The following is a 19,040-nucleotide window of genomic DNA, read 5'->3' as shown; positions in this document are numbered from 1 at the left end:
TACCTTGATCACAGTGGTGACGGTCTACACCGCCGAGGTATGCTAACCTTTCCTTTACACCGCCAAGCACTACCTTGATCACAGTGGTGACGGTCTGGTATGCTAACCTTCCCTTAACACCGCCGAGCACTACCTTGATCACAGTGGTGACGGTCTGGTATGCTAACATTACCTTAACACCATCAAGCACTGCCTTGATCACAGTGGTGACGGTCTGGTATGCTAACCTTCCCTTAACACCGCCGAGCACTACCTTGATCACAGTGGTGACGGTCTGGTATGCTAACCTTTCCTTAACACCGCCGAGCACTACCTTGATCACAGTGGTGACGTGACGGTCTGGTATGCTAACATTACCTTAACACCATCAAGCACTGCCTTGATCACAGTGGTGACGGTAACGATGGTTTCTTTATCTTCCAGGTTGACCCCCTCCAGCATGACTTGGTCAGACCAACGGATGAGATTGCCCAGACTCTGGTACACACGGTTCAGACAGGAGGACACCCCCGAGCTGTGAACACCCCAGAGGAAAGATTGGGCTAACATACTGACAAAAACACTCCATGGTTGGTTGGCAATTCTGTATCAGTCTTTGAAGGTTCCTCATGATTTCAACCTTAAAAGGAATATAATCGGCAACCTTAAAATTACATTTGGCTGGATCTCGTCTCGTGACGGTTGTAGCATTGTCTAAAAATCCTCAATGGGCCAACAAGCTCCAGATACAGTGCATTCAGAAAGTATTCAGACCCCTTCCCCTTTCCCACATTTTGTTATATTTAAGCCTTATTCTAAAATTGATTCAATATTCCCCCCCCCCCCCCCCCCTCAATCTACACACAATAGTTCATAACGACAAAGCAAAAACAGGTTTTTGCAAAATAGATTATAGAAAAATGTTTTGCTTTGTCATTATGGGGTATTGTGTGTAGATTGATGAGGAAAGTGTATCTCCCCTGGGCCAGACTCACCTGTGCTGGATCCTTGCGTCCACTTGGACTAAAGGCAGGATGGCCTCCAGGACCTTACTGGCAGAGCCAGGTAACATCTCCAGCACCTTCTTGTCCACCGCCATCTTGTCAATGATGGTCTTGAAGTAACGCAAGGCACTGACCACGTCTTTCTCTTGCTCCTCTAACCGACTCAGACTCTGTAACAGTAAGACAACGTGAGAACAATCGTGAACTTGGTGGCGTGGCATTACTTGTATTAATGGCATCTTGGTTGTGTGATTATTGCATAACATGAGGCTTTGTTTGTCACTCTGCCTTCAGTCTCACTCTGTTTTCTTGTAGGATATAAATCAACAACTAATTGCAATTTTTGAGACAGGCACAGCAAAAGCTTGAGGTCTATGTAGAGGGAGAGAGATATATACACTGCTCAAAAAAATAAAGGGAACACTAAAATAACACATCCTAGATCTGAATGAATGAAATATTCTTATTAAATACTTTTTTCTTTACATAGTTGAATGTGCTGGCAACAAAATCTAATTTATCAACCCATGGAGGTCTGGATTTGGAGTCACACTCAAAATTAAAGTGGAAAACCACACTACAGGCTGATCCAACTTTGATGTAATGTCCTTAAAACAAGTCAAAATTAGGCTCAGTAGTGTGTGTGGCCTCCAAGTGCCTGTATGACCTCCCTACAACGCCTGGGCATGCTCCTGATGAGGTGGTGGATGGTCTCCTGAGAGATCTCCTCCCAGACCTGGACTAAAGCATTCGCCAACTCCTGGACAGTCTGTGGTGCAACGTGGCGTTGGTGGATGGAGCGAGACATGATGTCACAGATGTGCTCAATTGGATTCAGGTCTGGGGAACGGGCGGGCCAGTCCATAGCATCAATGCCTTCCTCTTGCAGGAACTGCTGACACACTCCAGCCACATGAGGTCTAGCATTGTCTTGCATTAGGAGGAACCCAGGGCCAACCGCACCAGCACATGGTCTCACAAGGGGTCTGAGGATCTCATCTCGGTAACTAATGGTAGTCAGGCTACCTCTGGCGAGCACATGGAGGGCTGTGCGGCCCCCCAAAGAAATGCCACCCCACACCATGACTGACCCACCGCAAAACTGGTCATGCTGGAGGATGTTGCAGGCAGCAGAACGTTCTCCACGGCGTCTCCAGACTCTGTCACGTCTGTCACATTGCTCAGTGTGAACCTGCTTTCATCTGTGAAGAGCACAGGGCGCCAGTGGCGAATTTGCCAATCTTGGTGTTCTCTGGCAAATGCCAAACGTCCTGCACGGTGTTGGGCTGTAAGCACAAACCCCACCTGTGGACGTCGGGCCCTCATACCACCCTCATGGAGTCTGTTTCTGACCGTTTGAGCAGACACATGCACATTTGTGGCCTGCTGGAGGTCAATTTGCAGGGCTTTGGCAGTGCTCCTCCTTGCACAAAGGCGGAGGTAGCGGTCCTGCTGCTGGGTTGTTGCCCTCCTACGGCCTCCTCCACGTCTCCCGATGTACTGGCCTGTCTCCTGGTAGCGCCTCCATGCTCTGGACACTACGCTGACAGACACAGCAAACCTTGCCACAGCTCGCATTGATGTGCCATCCTGGATGAACTGCACTACCTGAGCCACTTGTGTGGGTTGTAGACTCCGTCTCATGCTACCACTAGTGAAAGCACCGCCAGCATTCAAAAGTAACCAAAACATCAGACAGAAAGCATAGGAACTGAGAAGTGGTCTGTGGTCACCACCTGCAGAACCACTCCTTTATTGGGGGTGTCTTGCTAATTGCCTATAATTTCCACCTGTTGTCTATTCCATTTGCAAAACAGCATGTGAAATTTATTGTCAATCAGTGTCGCTTCCTAAGTGGACAGTTTGATTTAACAGAAGTGTGATTGACTTGGAGTTACATTGTGTTGTTTAAGTGTTCCCTTTATTTTTTTGAGCAGTGTACATTAAACGCACCTTGTTAGCAGGTTTCTCCGCAGTCTTGACGCCATGTTCTAAAGGCGGCTTACTGACTTTCTTTGAGGGTGTCCTTTTGATTTTGGGAGAGTGGAACTTGTCCATAAGCTTCATGGTAAAGGAAGACAAATGGGAGCGTTGGGAGTCTGAGGAGGAGAGGGAAAGAGAGAAAGGCAGAGTTAAGAGAAGAACCGCTAATCTTCATGATCAAGGGAGCGTGAATTGAGAGAACACCAGTTAGAAAGTCACTTTTCGAGACACCACACGTCAAACTATGGAAGTTTCATTTAATGAAACACAACCTCTCCCAACTGCATTTGTTCAGAACTTCGGCCTATAAGAAATAGTAAGCACGTCAATTCTGAAGAACAATCAATATAGGAGAGATCCTCTGAAGATTTTGTGCATGTGTTCCTCAAAAGTGAATTTTTGTCAGAGTGAGATAATAGATAGGCCTACCTCACCAACAAAGTACACATATTAGCCTTAACTTCATAATATGAGTGAGAGCCTTGTAATCTGTCTTCATAAAAAATAACATGTACTGTACTTCAACTGTATAGAAATAATGGTTACCCTCAAAACCTAAAAGTACATAAAACAAATCTGCCCGTTTTTCATTGTCAACTGCATGAAGTCCATGGCCCAAATTAATCCTTTAGCAACCCGTACAGACAAAGGGGCTGGGACACAATGACATCAGCTTTATGAGAGAACCTTCTGCGGAATGATGTGTTGCACATGGGACTCTTTATTTGGGAGTGTTTAAGTGGTGACTTAACACACTACATGACAAAAGGCGTACCCTCACTCGTGCTCACTGTTATGAGAGTAGCGATTCCCCACAACCCCAACACCCCGAATCTGGATAGACCACTGCTATGGCAACAAGCAGTTTATTTACAATACTACATGTTTTCTCATGATCTCCAAACAATCTGGCTCTCATCACGGCCCTCTAAGAGTTGACTGCAGGCGGTGCTGCACTGTGCATGCCTGTGTGACCGATTGGGTTCAAAACCAGTCAACCCAGACTTCTGTGCTCCACAAGACTGTTAGCCTGCTGACCTTAAAGGGATACTTCAGGATTATGGCAATGAAGCCATTTATCTACTTCCCAGATGAACTCGTGGATACCATTTTTATGTCTCTGTGTGCAGTTTGAAGGAAGTTGCTAACTACAGTTAGCGGATTGTGGCAGTGGCTACGTAAACAAACCCAAACATGTTGACTATAGTCTCTCCTTTCCATAGACTGATAACAAGGTAAGGAAATAAATACACTGATCAAAAATAAACACAACATGTAAAGTGTTGGTCCTATGTTTCATGAGCTGAAATAAAAGATCCCAGAATATTTCCATATGCACAGAAATCTTATTTCTCTAAGATTTTATCCACAAATTTGTTTACATCCTTGTTTGTGAGCATTTCTCCTTTACCAAGATAATCCATCCACCTGACAGGTGTAGCATATCAAGAAGTTTATTAAACAGCATGATCATTACACAGGTCCACCTTGTGCTGGGGAAATAAAAGGACACTTTAAAATGTGCAGTTTTGTCACACAACACAATTCCACAGATGGCTCAAGTGCTGAGGGAGTGTGCAATTGGCATGCGGACTGCAGGAATGTCCACCTAAGCTGTTGCCAGAGAATTTAATGTTAATTTTTCTACCATAAGCCACCTCCAATGTCATTTTAGAGAATTTGTCAGTGCGTCCAACCGGCCTCAAAACCGTAGACCACATGTAACCGTGCCAGCCCAGGACCTCCACATCCAAATCAAATTTTATTTGTCACATACACATGGTTAGCAGATGTTAATGCGAGTGTAGCGAAATGCTTGTGCTTCTAGTTCCGACCATGCTGTAATATCTAACAAGTAATCTAACCTAACAATTTCGCAACAACTACCTTATACACACACACACAAGTGTAAAGGGAAGAATAAGAATATGTACATAAACATATATGAATGAGCGATGGCCGAACGGCATAGGCAAGATGCAGTAGATGGTATAGAGGACAGTATATACATATGAGATGAGTAATGTAGGGTATGTAAACATTATATAAAGTGGCCTTGTTTAAAGTGGCTAGTGATACATTTATTACATCAATTTTTCCATTACTAAAGTGGCTGGAGTTGAGTCAGTATGTTGGCAGCAGCCACTCAATGTTAGTGATGGCTGTTGAACAGTCTGATGGCCTTGAGATAGAAGCTGTTTTTCAGTCTCTTGGTCCCCGCTTTGATGCACCTGTACTGACCTCGCCTTCTGGATGATAGCGGGGTGAACAGGCAGTGGCTCAGGTGGTTGGTGTCCTTGATGATCTTTTTGGCCTTCCTGTGACATCGGGTGGTGTAGGTGTCCTGGAGGGCAGGTAGTTTGCCCCCAGTGATGCGTTGTGCAGACCTCACTACCCTCTGGAGAGCCTTACGGTTGTGGGCGGAGCAGTTGCCGTACCAGGCTGTGATACAGCCCGACAGGATGCTCTCGATTGTGCATCTGTAAAAGTTTGTGAGTGTTTTTGGTGACAAGCTGAATTTCTTCAGCCTCCTGAGGTTGAAGAGGCGCTGCTGCGCCTTCTACACCACGCTGTCTGTGTGGGTGGACCATTTCAGTTTGTCCGTGATGTGTACGCCAAGGAACTTAAAACTTCCCACCTTCTCCACTACTGTCCCGTCGATGTGGATAAGGGGGTGCTCCCTCTGCTGTTTCCTGAAATCCATGAGCATCTCCTTTGTTTTGTTGACGTTGAGTGTGAGGTTATTTTCCTGACACCACACTCCGAGGGCCCTCACCTCCTCCCTGTAGGCCGTCTCGTCGTTGTTGGTAATCAAGCCTACCACTGTAGTGTCGTCTGCAAACTTGATGATTGAGTTGGAGGCGTGCACGGCCATGCAGTCATGGGTGAACAGGGAGTACAGGAGAGGGCTCAGAACGCACCCTTGTGGGGCCCCACTGTTGAGGATCAGAGGGGTGGAGATGTTGTTACCTACCCTCACCACCTGGGGGCGGCCCGTCAGGAAGTCCAGGACCCAGTTGCACAGGGCGGGGGTCGAGACGAGTGACGAGTTTGGAGGGTACTATGGTGTTAAATGCTGAGCTGTAGTCGATGAACAGCATTCTTACATATGTATTCCTCTTGTCCAGATGGGTTATGGCAGTGTGCAGTGTGATTGCGTCATCTGTGGACCTATTGGGGCGGTAAGCAAATTGGATTGGGTCTAGGGTGTCAGGTAAGGTAGAGGTGATATGGTCCTTGACTAGTCTCTCAAAGCACTTCATGATGACGGAAGTGATAGTCATTTAGCTCAGTTACCTTCGCTTTCTTGGGAATGGGAACAATGGTGGCCCTTTTGAAGCATGTGGGAACAGCAGACTGGGATAAGGATTGATTTAATATGTCCGTAAACACACCAGCCACCTGGTCTGCGCATGCTCTAAGGGCTCGTCTAGGTCGGCAACCTTGCGAGGGTTAACACGTTTAAATGTTTTACTCACGTTGGCTGCAGTGAAGGAGAATCTGCAGGTTTTGGTAGAGGGCCGTGTCAGTGGCACTGTATTGTCCTCAAAGCGAGCAAAGAAGTTGTTTAGTTTTTCTGGGGGCAAGACACCGTGGTTCGCGAAGGGGGTAGTTTTCCTTTTGTAGTCAGTGATTGACTGTACACCCTGCCACATACTTCGTGTCTGAGCCGTTGAATTGTGACTCTACTTTGTCTCTATACTGACGCTTAGCTTGTTTGATTGCCTTGCGGAGGGAATAGCTACACTGTTTGTATTCGGTCATGTTTCCGGTCACCTTGCCCTGATTAAAAGCAGTGGTTCGCGCTTTCAGTTTTGCGCGAATACTGCCATCAATCCACGGTTTCTGGTTGGGGAATGCTGTGGGTACAACATCACCGATGCACTTGCTAATAAACTCGCTAACCGAATCAGTGTATTCATCAATGTTATTGTCCGACGCTATGCGGAACATATCCCAGTCCACGTGATCAAAGCAACGATGAACAGACCTGAGCACGGGTGCTTCCCGTTTCTGTCTATAGGCTGGGAGCAACAAAATGGAGTCGTGATCAAATTTTCCGAAAGGAGGGTGGGGGAGGACTTTATATGCGTCGCGGAAGATAGAATAACAATGAATCAGGGTTTTACCAGCACGGGTCGTGCATTTGATATGCTGATAAAATTAGGTAGCCTTGTTTTTAGATTAGCCTTGTTAAAATCCCCAGCTGTAATAAATGCAGCCTCAGGATATGTGGTTTCCAGTTAACATATAGTCAAATGAAGTTCTTTCAGGGCTGTCAATGTGTCTGCTTGGGGGGATATACACGACTGTGATTATGATCGAAGAGAATTCTCTTGGTAGATAATGCGGTCGGCATTTGATTGTAAGCAATTCTAGGTCAGGTGAACACAATTACTTTGAGTTCCTGTATGTTGTTATGATCACACCACGTCTCGTTAATCATAAGGCATACACCCCCGCCCTTATTCTTACCAGAGAGATGTTTGTTTCTGTCGGCGCAATGCGTGAAGAAACCAGGTGGCTGTACCGACTGATGACGTATCCCGAGTGAGCCATGTTTTCGTGAAACAAAGAACGTTACAATCTCTGATGTCTCTCTGGAAGGCAACCCTTGGATCGGATTTCGTCTACCTTGTTGTCAAGAGACTGGACATTGGCGAGTAGAATGCTCAGGAGCAGTGTGCGATGTGCCCGTCTACGGAGCCTGACCAGAAGACCGCTCCGTCAGCAGCGCGGTTGTTTTGTGCCGCCGGCTGGGATTCGATCCATTGTCCTGAGTGGTGGACCAAACAGAGGATCTGATCCATTGTCCTGAGTGGTGGACCAAACAGAGGATCTGATCCATTGTCCTGAGTGGTGGACCAAACAGAGGATCCGCTTCGGGAAAGTCGTATTCCTGGTCTTAATGTTGGTGAGTTGACGTTGCTCTTATTTCCAATAGTTCCTCCCGACTGTATGTAATAAAACATCATATTTTCTTGGGTAACAATGTAAGAAATAACACATAAGGAAACTAAATACTGCATAGTTTCCTAGGAACATGAAGCGAGGCGGCCATCTCTGTCAGCACCGGAAGTACAGGCTTCTTCACCTGCGGGGTCGCTGATACCAGCCACCAGCTGATGAAACAGTATGTTTGCATAACCAAAGAATTTCTGCACAAACTGTCAGAAACCATCTCAGGGAAGCTGAAAATGTCCCAGTTCTTCCATGGCCTGCATACTCACCAGAAGTCACCCATTGAGCATTTTTGGGATGCCAATACACAGCAACTTCGCACAGCCATTAAAGAGGAGTGGGACATTCCACAGGCCACAATCATTAGCCTGATCAACTCAATATGAAGGAGATGTGTCGCGCTGTATGAGGCAAATGGTGGTCACACCAGATACTGACTGGTTTTCTGATCCACGCTCCTATCTTCTTTTTTTTTAAAGGGTATCTGTGACCAACAGATGCATATACATATTCCCAGTCATGGGAAATGCGTAGATTAGGGCATAATGAATTTAGGGCCTATATTAACTGTAACTCAGTAAAATCTTTGAAATTGTTGCATGTTGTATTTATACTGTATTTTTGTTCAGTGTATGTAGCTTAAGTTTGTAATTTAAGTGAGCTTCCCTTGAAAACCAGACTATTTAAACAAAAGTGAAATATTATTTGACTACAAACTAAAATTGAACAGAGGGGCTTAATGAGCTAAGCTACATTATGCATCAGTGAAGCCTATTCGGAAGGCACTAGTTGTGCACAGCACAGCATTCAAAACACCTCAGGTAGCCTATACAGGATACAGCCCATTTCCCCTTCTCTGCGTGGTAGTGAAGATTTGCAGAGAAACTGAAAACAAAAGCTTGATGCTGCTGGCATACCCATACTAAATGGGTGAAAAGGGGAGGTTGAAACTGGACATTGAGTACATAAATAAACACCAATGATTGTGCTGCTCTTCCGTTGTGTACAGAAGCATGGGACTCCTGCCAGGGATAGGTCAATGGCTTTAGAGAGAGAATCAGCAGGCTTCACAACAGGGGGTGAAATGATTCTGCCTATAGAGTCAATGAGGATGAATGCAGTCTGGATGTCCATTCACTGCTCATCTCATCCAGTGTTTGCTGTGAATTCCTCGCTGTGCCCATCAGTCTCTGGGGATGTGCCACCCTTCCGCTAAAACAGGCAGGTTGTTGTGATTGTGACTGCCTGCTGCCAGCAGTGAACAAAATGAATGAGTTTCCAGAATAGAGTCACAACAAGTCATCGTCTGGCTAACTAGGTTGCTTTGACCAGTTTGGAAACTATGATGTGAGAATGTTTTACAGGAAAAGGTTGATTATCAGATCCCAGTAAATCTCTGTCTTCCCAAGGGCAGATCATGGTAAACATCTTTCTGAAATAGCTACGGAATGGATGATCAGGCAATGGTAAAGGTGAAGTTCACTTAATTTGAACCAAATCTGTATTTTGGATGTACAGTGGCAAGAAAAAGTATGTGAACCCTTTAGAATTACCTGGATTTCTGCATAAATTAGTCAGAAATTTGATCTGATCTTCATCTTAGTCACAACAATGGACAGACACAGTGTGTTAAACTAATAACATACGAATAACTGTATTTTTCTTGTCTATATTGAATACATAATTTAAACAATCACAGTGTAAGTTGTAAAAAGTATGTGAACCCCTAGGCTAATGACTTCTCCAAAAGCTCATTGGAGTCAGGAGTAAAGGTCGACCGATTATGACTTTTCAACACCGATACAGATTATTGGAGGACCAAAAAAAGCCAATGCCGATTTTTTGTATTTATAATAATGACAATTACAACAATACTGAACGAACACATTTATTTCAACTTATTATATATACATCAATAAAATCAATTTAGCCTCAAATAAATAATGAAACATGTTCAATTTGGTTTAAATAATGCAAAAACTAAGTGTTGGAGAAGAAAGTAAAAGTGCAATATGTGCCATGTAAGAAAGCTAACGTTTAAGTTCCTTGCTCAGAACATGAGAACATATGAAAGCTGGTGGTTCCTTTTAACATGGGTCTTCAATATTCCCAGGTAAGAAGTTTTAGGTTGTAGTTATTATAGGAATTATAGGACTATTTCTCTCTATACCATTTGTATTTCGTATACCTTTGACTATCTTCTAGGCACTTTAGTATTGCCAGTGTAACAGTATAGCTTCCGCCCCTCTCCTCGCTCACACCTGGGCTCGAACCAGAAACACATCGACAACAGCCACCCTCGAAGCAGCATTACCCATGCAGAGCAAGGGTAACAACTACTCCAAGTCTCAGAGCGAGTGACATTTGAAACGCTATTAGAGCGCACGCCACTAACTAGCTAGCCATTTCACATCGGTTACACCAGCCTAATCTCGGGAGTTGATCGTTTTGAAGTCATAAACAGTGCAACGCTTGAAGAACAGTGAAGAGCTGCTGGCAAAACGCACGAAAGTGCTGTTTGAATGAATGCTTACGAGCCTGCTGGTGCCTACCATCGCTCAGTCAGACTGCTCTATCAAATCATTGACTTAATTATAACATAACACACAGAAATACAAGCCTCTTTGGTCATTAATATGGTCGAATCCGGAAACTATCATTTCGAAAACAAAACGTTTATTATTTCAGTGAAATACGGAACCGTTCTGTATTTTATCTAACGGGTGGCATCCCTAAGTCTAAATATTCTTGTTACATTGCACAACCTTCAATGTTATGTCATAATTACGTACAATTCTGGCAAATTAGTTCGCAATGAGCCAGGCTGCCCAAACTGCCGCATATACCCTGACTCTGATTGCAATGAACGCAAGAGAAGTGACACAAGTTCACCTGGTTAATATTGCCTGCTAAGCTGGATTTCTTTTAACTAAATATGCAGGTTTAAAAATATATACTTCTGTGTATTGATTTTAAGAAAGGCATTGGTGTTTATGGTTAGGTACAGCCGTCCAACGATTGTGCTTTTTTGCAAATGCGCTTTTGTTAAATCATCCCCCAGCGTTGCGTCGATTATATGCAATGCAGGACACGCTAGATAAACGTAATATCATCAACCATGTGTAGTTAGTTATAACTAGTGATTATGATTGATTGATTGTTTTTTATAAGATAAATTTAATGCTAGCTAGCAACTTACCTTGGCTTCTACTGCATTCGCGTAACAGGCAGGCTCCTCGTGGAGTGCAATGAGAAGGTGGTGGTTTAGGGCGTTGGACCAGTTAACTGTAAGGTTGCAAGATTGGATCCCCCGAGCTGACACAGTGAAAATATGTCGTTCAAGGCAGTTAACCCACCGTTCCTAGACCGTCATTGAAAATAAGAATGTGTTCTTAACTGACTTGCCAAGTTAAATAAAGGTATAAAAAATAAAAATAAAAAAATCGGCGCCCAAAAATACTGATTTCCGATTGTTATGAAAACTTGATCCTAATTAATCAGCCATCCTGATTAATCGGTCGACCTCTAGTCTGGAACTCTGGTATGCTCCGTCTTATCAGACGCAAAAAAATACGTATTGAATTGAGTTTGATCACTGAATCACCATGGGAGCATACCAGAGGTGTGGATATTTTATAGTGCCCAGACACTTTTTATGCGATCTCACTTGAAACTTACCCCACCAGCAATATACTTCCTAGTGCTCGTTCAGCAGTTGCTGGGGCACAGATAAAACATGAACAAACGCCCCAAATAAGTCATTTTAGACACGACAACACTCTCAGTACAGTGATGCAGGCCTTTTGATGTTGGACACATGAAATTGTGTCATTACGAACTTTATCTGCAAAGTTATATTCTATTCTGTGCAACTCGAGTGATACTTCTCTGTGCAACCTGTGTGCACAACTGCTGAGCGAGCAAGAGGAAGTATATCTAGTGGGATAAGTTTCTCAAAAACAAGTAAGAGTGCAAAAAAGGGTCTGGGTACTTCTATAACATGCCATTTACATCCAAAATACAGATTCTGTTCAAATTAAGTGGACTTCTCCTTTAAGAGGCAGTTTTCAAAACTATGGAGAAAAACTATGATTGTCACTGGGTGTGTTGTTGTCTCCTGCTAATTTCATAGACATGTCACGTAGCAATATAAAAACTAGATCTATGCATGTTATGATTCCCTTTCCCTGTGCAGTGCTACACTTGAGCCTCCTAATGTGCAGTGGTTTCCACAAAAGCTCTGTTAGTTCCACATCGGTGCAGACCAGAGGTCAGACGGTGTGGAGTGCTGCTGCACACCGCAAGTCTGCCCCTGGAGACGTCCATGGCAACAGCTTGTCTGCTCAACTCAATTCTATCCCTGGAGACGCCCGTGGCAACCGCTTGTCTGTTCAACTCAATTCTGCCCCTGGAGACACCTGTGGCAACCGCTTGTCTGCTCAACTCAATTCTGCCCCCGGAGACACCTGTGGCAACCGCTTTTCTGCTCAACTCAATTCTGCCCCTGGAGACACCTGTGGCAACCGCTTGTCTGCTCAACTCAATTCTGCCCCTGGAGACACCTGTGGCAACCGCTTGTCTGCTCAACTCAATTCTGCCCCTGGAGACACCTGTGGCAACCGCTTGTCTGCTCAACTCAAGTCTTGCCTGAGCAGCAGGGGCCTTACATTAATCGGAGTTCGGACACGTGTCCAATGGTAGACAGGCATCATGCGGAAAGGACAACAACGCTGTGAACCTAATGTCCACTAGGTCTCCAGAAGAAATCAATAAAATCTATTGCCGTCATATCATTTCTGCATTCAGCGATAAGAGTGATCCTCAGGATAGGCGGACACAAGTGTGGGTGTGAATAAAGACTGTATGTACTCCCAGTCCCAGTACAATAACTGTACACTATTATTTCAGTCAAGACTTTCAATAAACAGCTTACACCGGCAAGTAGCCTAGCAGTTAGTGTTGGGCCAGTAACAAAAAGGTTGGTAGTTCGAATCCCAGAGCTGACTAGAGGAAAAATCTATCAATCTGCCCTTGAGCACTTAACCCTATTGTACCCTAATTGCTCTAGGGTCGCAGTCAATAATGGCTGATCTAACTGGTTGGCCGGCCGGACCTACATATCTGGCTGGCCGGCCGGACCTACATATCTGGCCGGCTGGCCGTCCTTGAGCTCTTAACTCTAATTGCTCCCGGGTCGCCGTCAATAATGGCTGATCCCATGCCGTGACCCCACTCTCTGAGGGTGTCTCAGTGGGATATGGAAATGTGTTTTTTGCATTTCACACCACACACTTGTACAGGTTACACATGTGTGAAACAGGTCAAATATAAGCACCCCATATTTTACCTAGCCTAAACATTGAGTTGCTCATTGATTTAAGCGGTGTAGACAGGTTGAAGCATAACAAAAAGGCCTACGTTTGCTGCTCACGTCTACTGCCAGCAACATCTACGGCACACCCAGTCATCAAGTAGGCTAATACACAGAGGCCATTATAATGAGTTGTAAGAAACACTCCAATGCAATAACCCAATAGCAGACAGGGCACAAAAACAACTGAGCAGTGCTTGAGTTACTAAGAAAATGAATTCATTGATCAGAATTTATCCATCTATGGACATTCAACAACAAATGAGGTCAAGATAAAATAGAAAAAGAACTAGGGAACAATCATCAGAAATCACAACAATAAAGAGGGAGTAAAACATTGTGCCTTCATGTCAGAGTTAACTTAAACAGAACAGGCAGATGTCCAAATTCAGGACCAATGTTTCGGTTTCCTCTGTATAACACCTTTTTGCTCCTACTTTAAACCAACACCATGACATTGAAATGCCAAAAGGAGCCTCTGTATGTATGGGTTCTGACTGCTCTCTGATGTTGTTGAATGTACTTCCTTGACATGTCCCGCTGCTCCACAAGCTATAAAGGGTCACTTTGCTCTCAGGTCTTCAAGCAGCCTGACTATTAAACCAAAATATAACCAAGCCTATATGGCCACGGCATCAGTTTCCAACATTGTGAGGGCTGAACCATTTCACTTCCTCTAATAGATACATTTAGACATTAGCCTTCATAGACTGTTTTAGAACTTCCGGGTCCTACTCATTACTTCCTCTTCTATTTCAAAACTCATTTAACTAGAACACAATGCTACTGGAACTTAGCTTAGTTCTTCAATTACTATTTTGAGTGTAGAGAATAACTGTTCCTAGCTACTTTTAACAACATGGCATGACTGCTATATATCCATCTGCAACAGCCACTCTAGCTAACTTGAAAATAACATTTACATGAGCAAGAGGGTGCAGTAACCACTCCCCTGTTTGCTCGGTCTCTGTGCAAGGGTGGAAATCTCTCCACCATGGTTGTAAAGAAAGGTGAGGCCAGAACAGGCATGACTGTAGCCAGCAGATCCGTCCCACTTGCTTACAGCTGGCACTAGGGTCGGACAGCATTCCTGTGTATATTAAGACACTGTGGAACTGGCGTGAGATATGGCTCGGAAAAAAACTTACATCAATTCAGGGATGAGAAATGCGTTGCACTTAGAATTGTCCCATTATCCCAACTGTTACACAAATCTATCTATCAAATCAAATTGTGTAGACTAACAGTGAAATGCTTACTTACGGACCCTTCCCAACAATGCAGAGAAAAATCTAAAAATAATACAAAGATAATTACACAAGGAATAAATACAAAAAGTAACGATACCTTGGATTATATACACAGGGTACCAGTACTGATTAGATGTGCAGGGGTACGAGGTAATTAACGTAAATATGGACATATGGGTAGGGTGGAAGTGACAAGGCAACAAGATAGATAATAAGCAGTAGCAGCAGCGTATGTGATGAATCAAAAGAGTTAGTGCAAATAGCAGATAGTCCGAGTAGCTATTTGGTTAACTATTTAGCGGTCGTTGACAATTTTAAGGGCCTTCCTCTGACACCACCTGTTATAGAGGTCCAAGATGGCAGGGAGCTCGGCCCCAGGGATGTACTGGGCTGTACGCACTTCCCTTTGTAGTGCCTCTATCAGATGCCAAGCAGTTGCCATACCAAGGGGTGATGCATACAGTCAAGATGCTATCAATGGTGTAGCTGTACAACATTTTGAGAATCTGGGGGCCCATGCAAAATCTTTTTAGCCTCCTGTGTGTGGACCATGCTAATTCCTTAGTGATGTGGACACTGAGGAACTTGAAGCTCTCGACCCACTCCACTACAGCCAGGTTGATGTGGATGGCGGCATGCTCTGCCGCCGGCTGCTCGTTAAGAAAACGCCCATATTCGTCCTCATGCTAGACCCTACATCTGGAACATTCTGGGAGGGAGAGGAGGACCTGATGTAGGGCCAGCAGTAAGAGCGTTGGGCCAGTAACCGAAAGGTCGCTGGTTCGAATACTCGAGCCAGCAAGGTGAAATATCTGTTGATGTACCATTGAGAAAGACACTTAACCCTAATTTGCTCCAGGGGTGCCGTACTACTATGGCTGACCCTGTAAAGCAACACATTTCACTGCACCCATCCTGTGTGTGACAAAGCATTTTTTTGCTTTTTATGGAATGGCATGTCTCGTTGAACAACAAAAGAGCTGATTGGCTGACACTGCCATTCCAAAATGGATGCTGTGGCTTCTACCTACCCTAGTGCAGGTGTAAGCAGTTGTAAACAAGCGGGTCGGATCTGCTGGCTAGCATGACTGAGTCATGACTGTTAGTAGCCCCCCAAAAGAACCACAAATGTAGGTCACGCATAATGATGCATCAGAACTTATCAGGGCCCTTTTCCACAAAGCGTCTCTGAGTAGGAGTTCTGATCTAGGATCAGTTTTGGGGGTTTTGTTCATAATTAATATGATTGTATGGGCAGATCCTAGATCAGCACTCCTACTCTGAGACGCTTTGTGGATACGGCCCTAGACCAAGAGGAACTGCAGAGAACTAGTGGGAGGATTACTGAAAATGAAGGTAAATTGTAAAAAATAAAAAAAAATGCCACAACAAAGACATAGCCTCTATAGTTATCTCTCAGTGGGAAAGTATCAAGAATCATAGCTACAAGAGAGAACACATATACAATAGGGCCTCAGACTGTTCCAAACTGATCTGCCGGCACTGGTAACATTTAGCCTGCAAAACATAAACATGACATAATTTAAAATAAAACACAGTACCGCAATTCCCCCCTCCCATCTGTGTAGCCTAGCCCATTTGGAATCGCTAGCTTGTTGGGCGGTATGCTAGTAGCATCCCTTGTGCAAGTGATGAAACTCCCACTGAGACTTGAAGTAAGCTAGTTATATTCCTTGCGCCGCAAGGACCAAGGCTTTTTTGGAGTGATAGGTAATGCTGCTTTGTGAGTGCATATAGTTGATGTGCAGAAGGTCCCTGGTTGGAGCCCAAAGGGACAGGGTCTACTTTGTATGGCAGCAAGAAGGCCTTCCTCTGACAACCACTGCTGGGAAGCTCTTAATGTGCACTCCGAGATAACCAACACCATTTTTTTCATCAATCTAAAAGGAATGTGTTGCCAATGGCCGTTTAAGACTAGAGGAGATTATATCTAATCAGCTCATTTGAACACCACTGTAATTACACATCCGATGAGTTAACACTGTTATTAATGCGTTAGCTTGTCCACAGTCATTCAACCAACACCAACCAGCAGCCACTGATCAGAATCACAGCACACACTCAACAAGGACATCCTGATCCTACCACTTCTAGTTCACCATGAACCAGTAGTGAACAACACCTCCTGAGATTAGTGCTGGCCCTGCCATTTAGAATTCCAGATGTATGACCATTTCTAAACCCACAACAACCCAACAGAGAGCAAATCAATAGGCCTTAAGTCTTCTCTGAAACAGTATAAACTTTAATCGAATCATTCCTGAATCGTATGGCAGGTATAGTAACACATTTCATCAGAAACACACCCAATTCATTTGAAGGTGGCAAAAAAGATGGGTTGACTGACTCCTTAGCAGTCTCAACTAGTTCTCTAGTGTCAACTCACTAAATACATAGAACACATACATACTGGCTACAGATGGGGACACTTGACTGAAGTAGTTAGAAGTGACTCTCTCCAGCCAAAGAGGATGTAGGAAGGTTTTAAGTGAACTATGACTCACACTAGTTCTCATAACCCATGAGAAGAGAAAGACTCTCACACTGTGAATTAGACAAATTACTTGCTATTCTCCTCGAATAGCTAGTCCCTGATCAGGAAGGTCAGAGCAGGTGGTGGAGGGTAATAACCAACCCTTGACAGCTACTGGCTGTAAATCATAGGGATGGAGAAAACACTACTACTACATTGCTAGCTAGACCCTATTTATCAGGTAGCCTAGAATGAATGACGGCTATTGTCACTGTGTATTTTAAAAGGAACAGTGACACGTAAACTATATTATGATGTAGCTATAATTAACTAGCTACCTTGTTAACGTTACTATCAATACTGTCAAACAAGTTTCTATTCGGGCTACATCAGACTGTAGCTCGACAGCGGAGGTTAACTAGCTCCTAAGCTAGCTATCTTAGCTAGCTAGTTTGCTAGACATGCTATAAATTCGCCACCAGCTCTTTTCAGAATAAAAAAAACTAGCTAGATAGATAACTAATTAAATGCGAATAGATTTATAGCAATATTGTAACAAAATATTAAAGTTGTGTTTTCCCATTTCAATCACGTTAACTCAGTTAGCTAGGCTACCATGTAGCTAGCCAATGCAGGCAATCTAACTTTGCCTGGTTAGCTAGCTAATATTAGCTAGTTAAACACTGATTGAATGTTTGGCCAATATTGACTAGGTAGTAGCTACCTAGCTAACGCTGCGACAGAATGTGAAAGTTTGGTGGGTGATGCGGCCGTATTTCTAGCTAGAAGAAAAAAGGCAGACAAATCAGACTGACTAGCATCTAGCGAGAAGTCGTCACTAGTTAACATAGCCACAAAATCCTAATTATGGCTAAACCCCGCCCATTTATACAATTTATCTTCTTCAACTCATATTTCCAACCTAACCGTAATAACCCTAACCTTAAATTAAGACCAAAATGCAATATTTTGACTTTGTGGCTGTGGAATCTGAATTTGTAGCTGTGTTATTTAGTGGAAACCCTCGCTAGCTGCCGTTAGCTATTTAGTCCAGTCTAGCCGTGCTTACCTGGTTTACTCTCTATTTTCCCCGACATTTCGAAGTAGTGGCAGTATCGTGGAACAAATTAAATCCAGGGAGGTATTTTGACCTTTTATTCTCTTTTAATCCCACATCCTTCAGCCAAAGCGATTGAGCTTTGATAGTTCCGACGCAAATACAACACCCAGCAATTTCTGCTATCCCAGCCAGCCAGCCAGCCAGACCCCGACGATGAGAGAATGATGATGATGGGCAGACTAGCAGCCAGAAGCAGACAACTCGGCTCAGTATCATAATCAATACCTCCCCCTTGTGGCTGGAATGAAGAAATGTTAGTGCACGCGACGAAAAGTGTGCCCTTCGGTGATGGATTTAGTAGAATAATCTGATTCATGAGTTTAATTTAATTTTACCTTTATTTAACCAGGTAGGCTAGTTGAGACCAAGTTCTCATTTACAACCGCGACCTGGCCAAGATAAAGCATAGCAGTGCGACACAAACAACACAGAGTTACACATAGGATAAACAAACATACATTCAATAATGCAATAGAAAACTCTATATACAGTGTGTGCAAATGTAGTAAGATTGGGGAGGTAAAGGCAATAAATAGGCCATAATGGCGAAATAATTTCAATTTAGCAATTAACACTGGAGTGATAGATGTGCAGAAGATGAATGTGCGAGTAGAGATTCTGGGGTGCAAAGGAGCAAAAAAAATATATATATATGGGGATGAGGTAGTTGGGTGGGCTATTTACAGATAGGCTGTGTACAGGTGCAATAATCGGTAAGCTGCTCTGACAGTCGATGCTTAAAGTTAGTGAGTGAGATATAAGACTCTAGCTTCAGTGATTTTTGCAATTTGTTCCAGTCATTGGCAGCAGAGAACTGGAAGGAAAGGCAGCCGAAGGAGGAGTTGTCTTTGGGGAAGACCAGTGAAATATACCTGCT

The 19,040-nt window shown here is 43.9% G+C and overlaps 1 protein-coding gene across 1 annotated transcript in view; it reads right to left on the bottom strand.

Moving 5' to 3' along the window:
• The window catches only part of LOC139410677 (rap guanine nucleotide exchange factor 1-like), a 52,789-nt gene extending 34,432 nt beyond the window's left edge, over positions 1-18,357 (bottom strand). Inside the window, exons 1-4 of the mRNA XM_071156071.1 lie at positions 18,113-18,357; positions 2,937-3,082; positions 975-1,153; positions 358-514 (exon numbers count right to left, since the gene is read on the bottom strand). Of these exons, the coding sequence (XP_071012172.1) occupies positions 358-514; positions 975-1,153; positions 2,937-3,082; positions 18,113-18,140 (510 nt within the window). The 5' untranslated portion in view covers positions 18,141-18,357. The remainder of the gene's footprint in view (positions 1-357; positions 515-974; positions 1,154-2,936; positions 3,083-18,112) is intronic.
• Positions 18,358-19,040: the final 683 nt, after the last annotated feature.

The sequence above is a fragment of the Oncorhynchus clarkii genome, chromosome 6, assembly GCF_045791955.1.
Source record: "Oncorhynchus clarkii lewisi isolate Uvic-CL-2024 chromosome 6, UVic_Ocla_1.0, whole genome shotgun sequence".
NCBI lineage: Eukaryota > Metazoa > Chordata > Actinopteri > Salmoniformes > Salmonidae > Oncorhynchus > Oncorhynchus clarkii.
This window is presented reverse-complemented; position numbering and strand designations above follow the sequence as displayed.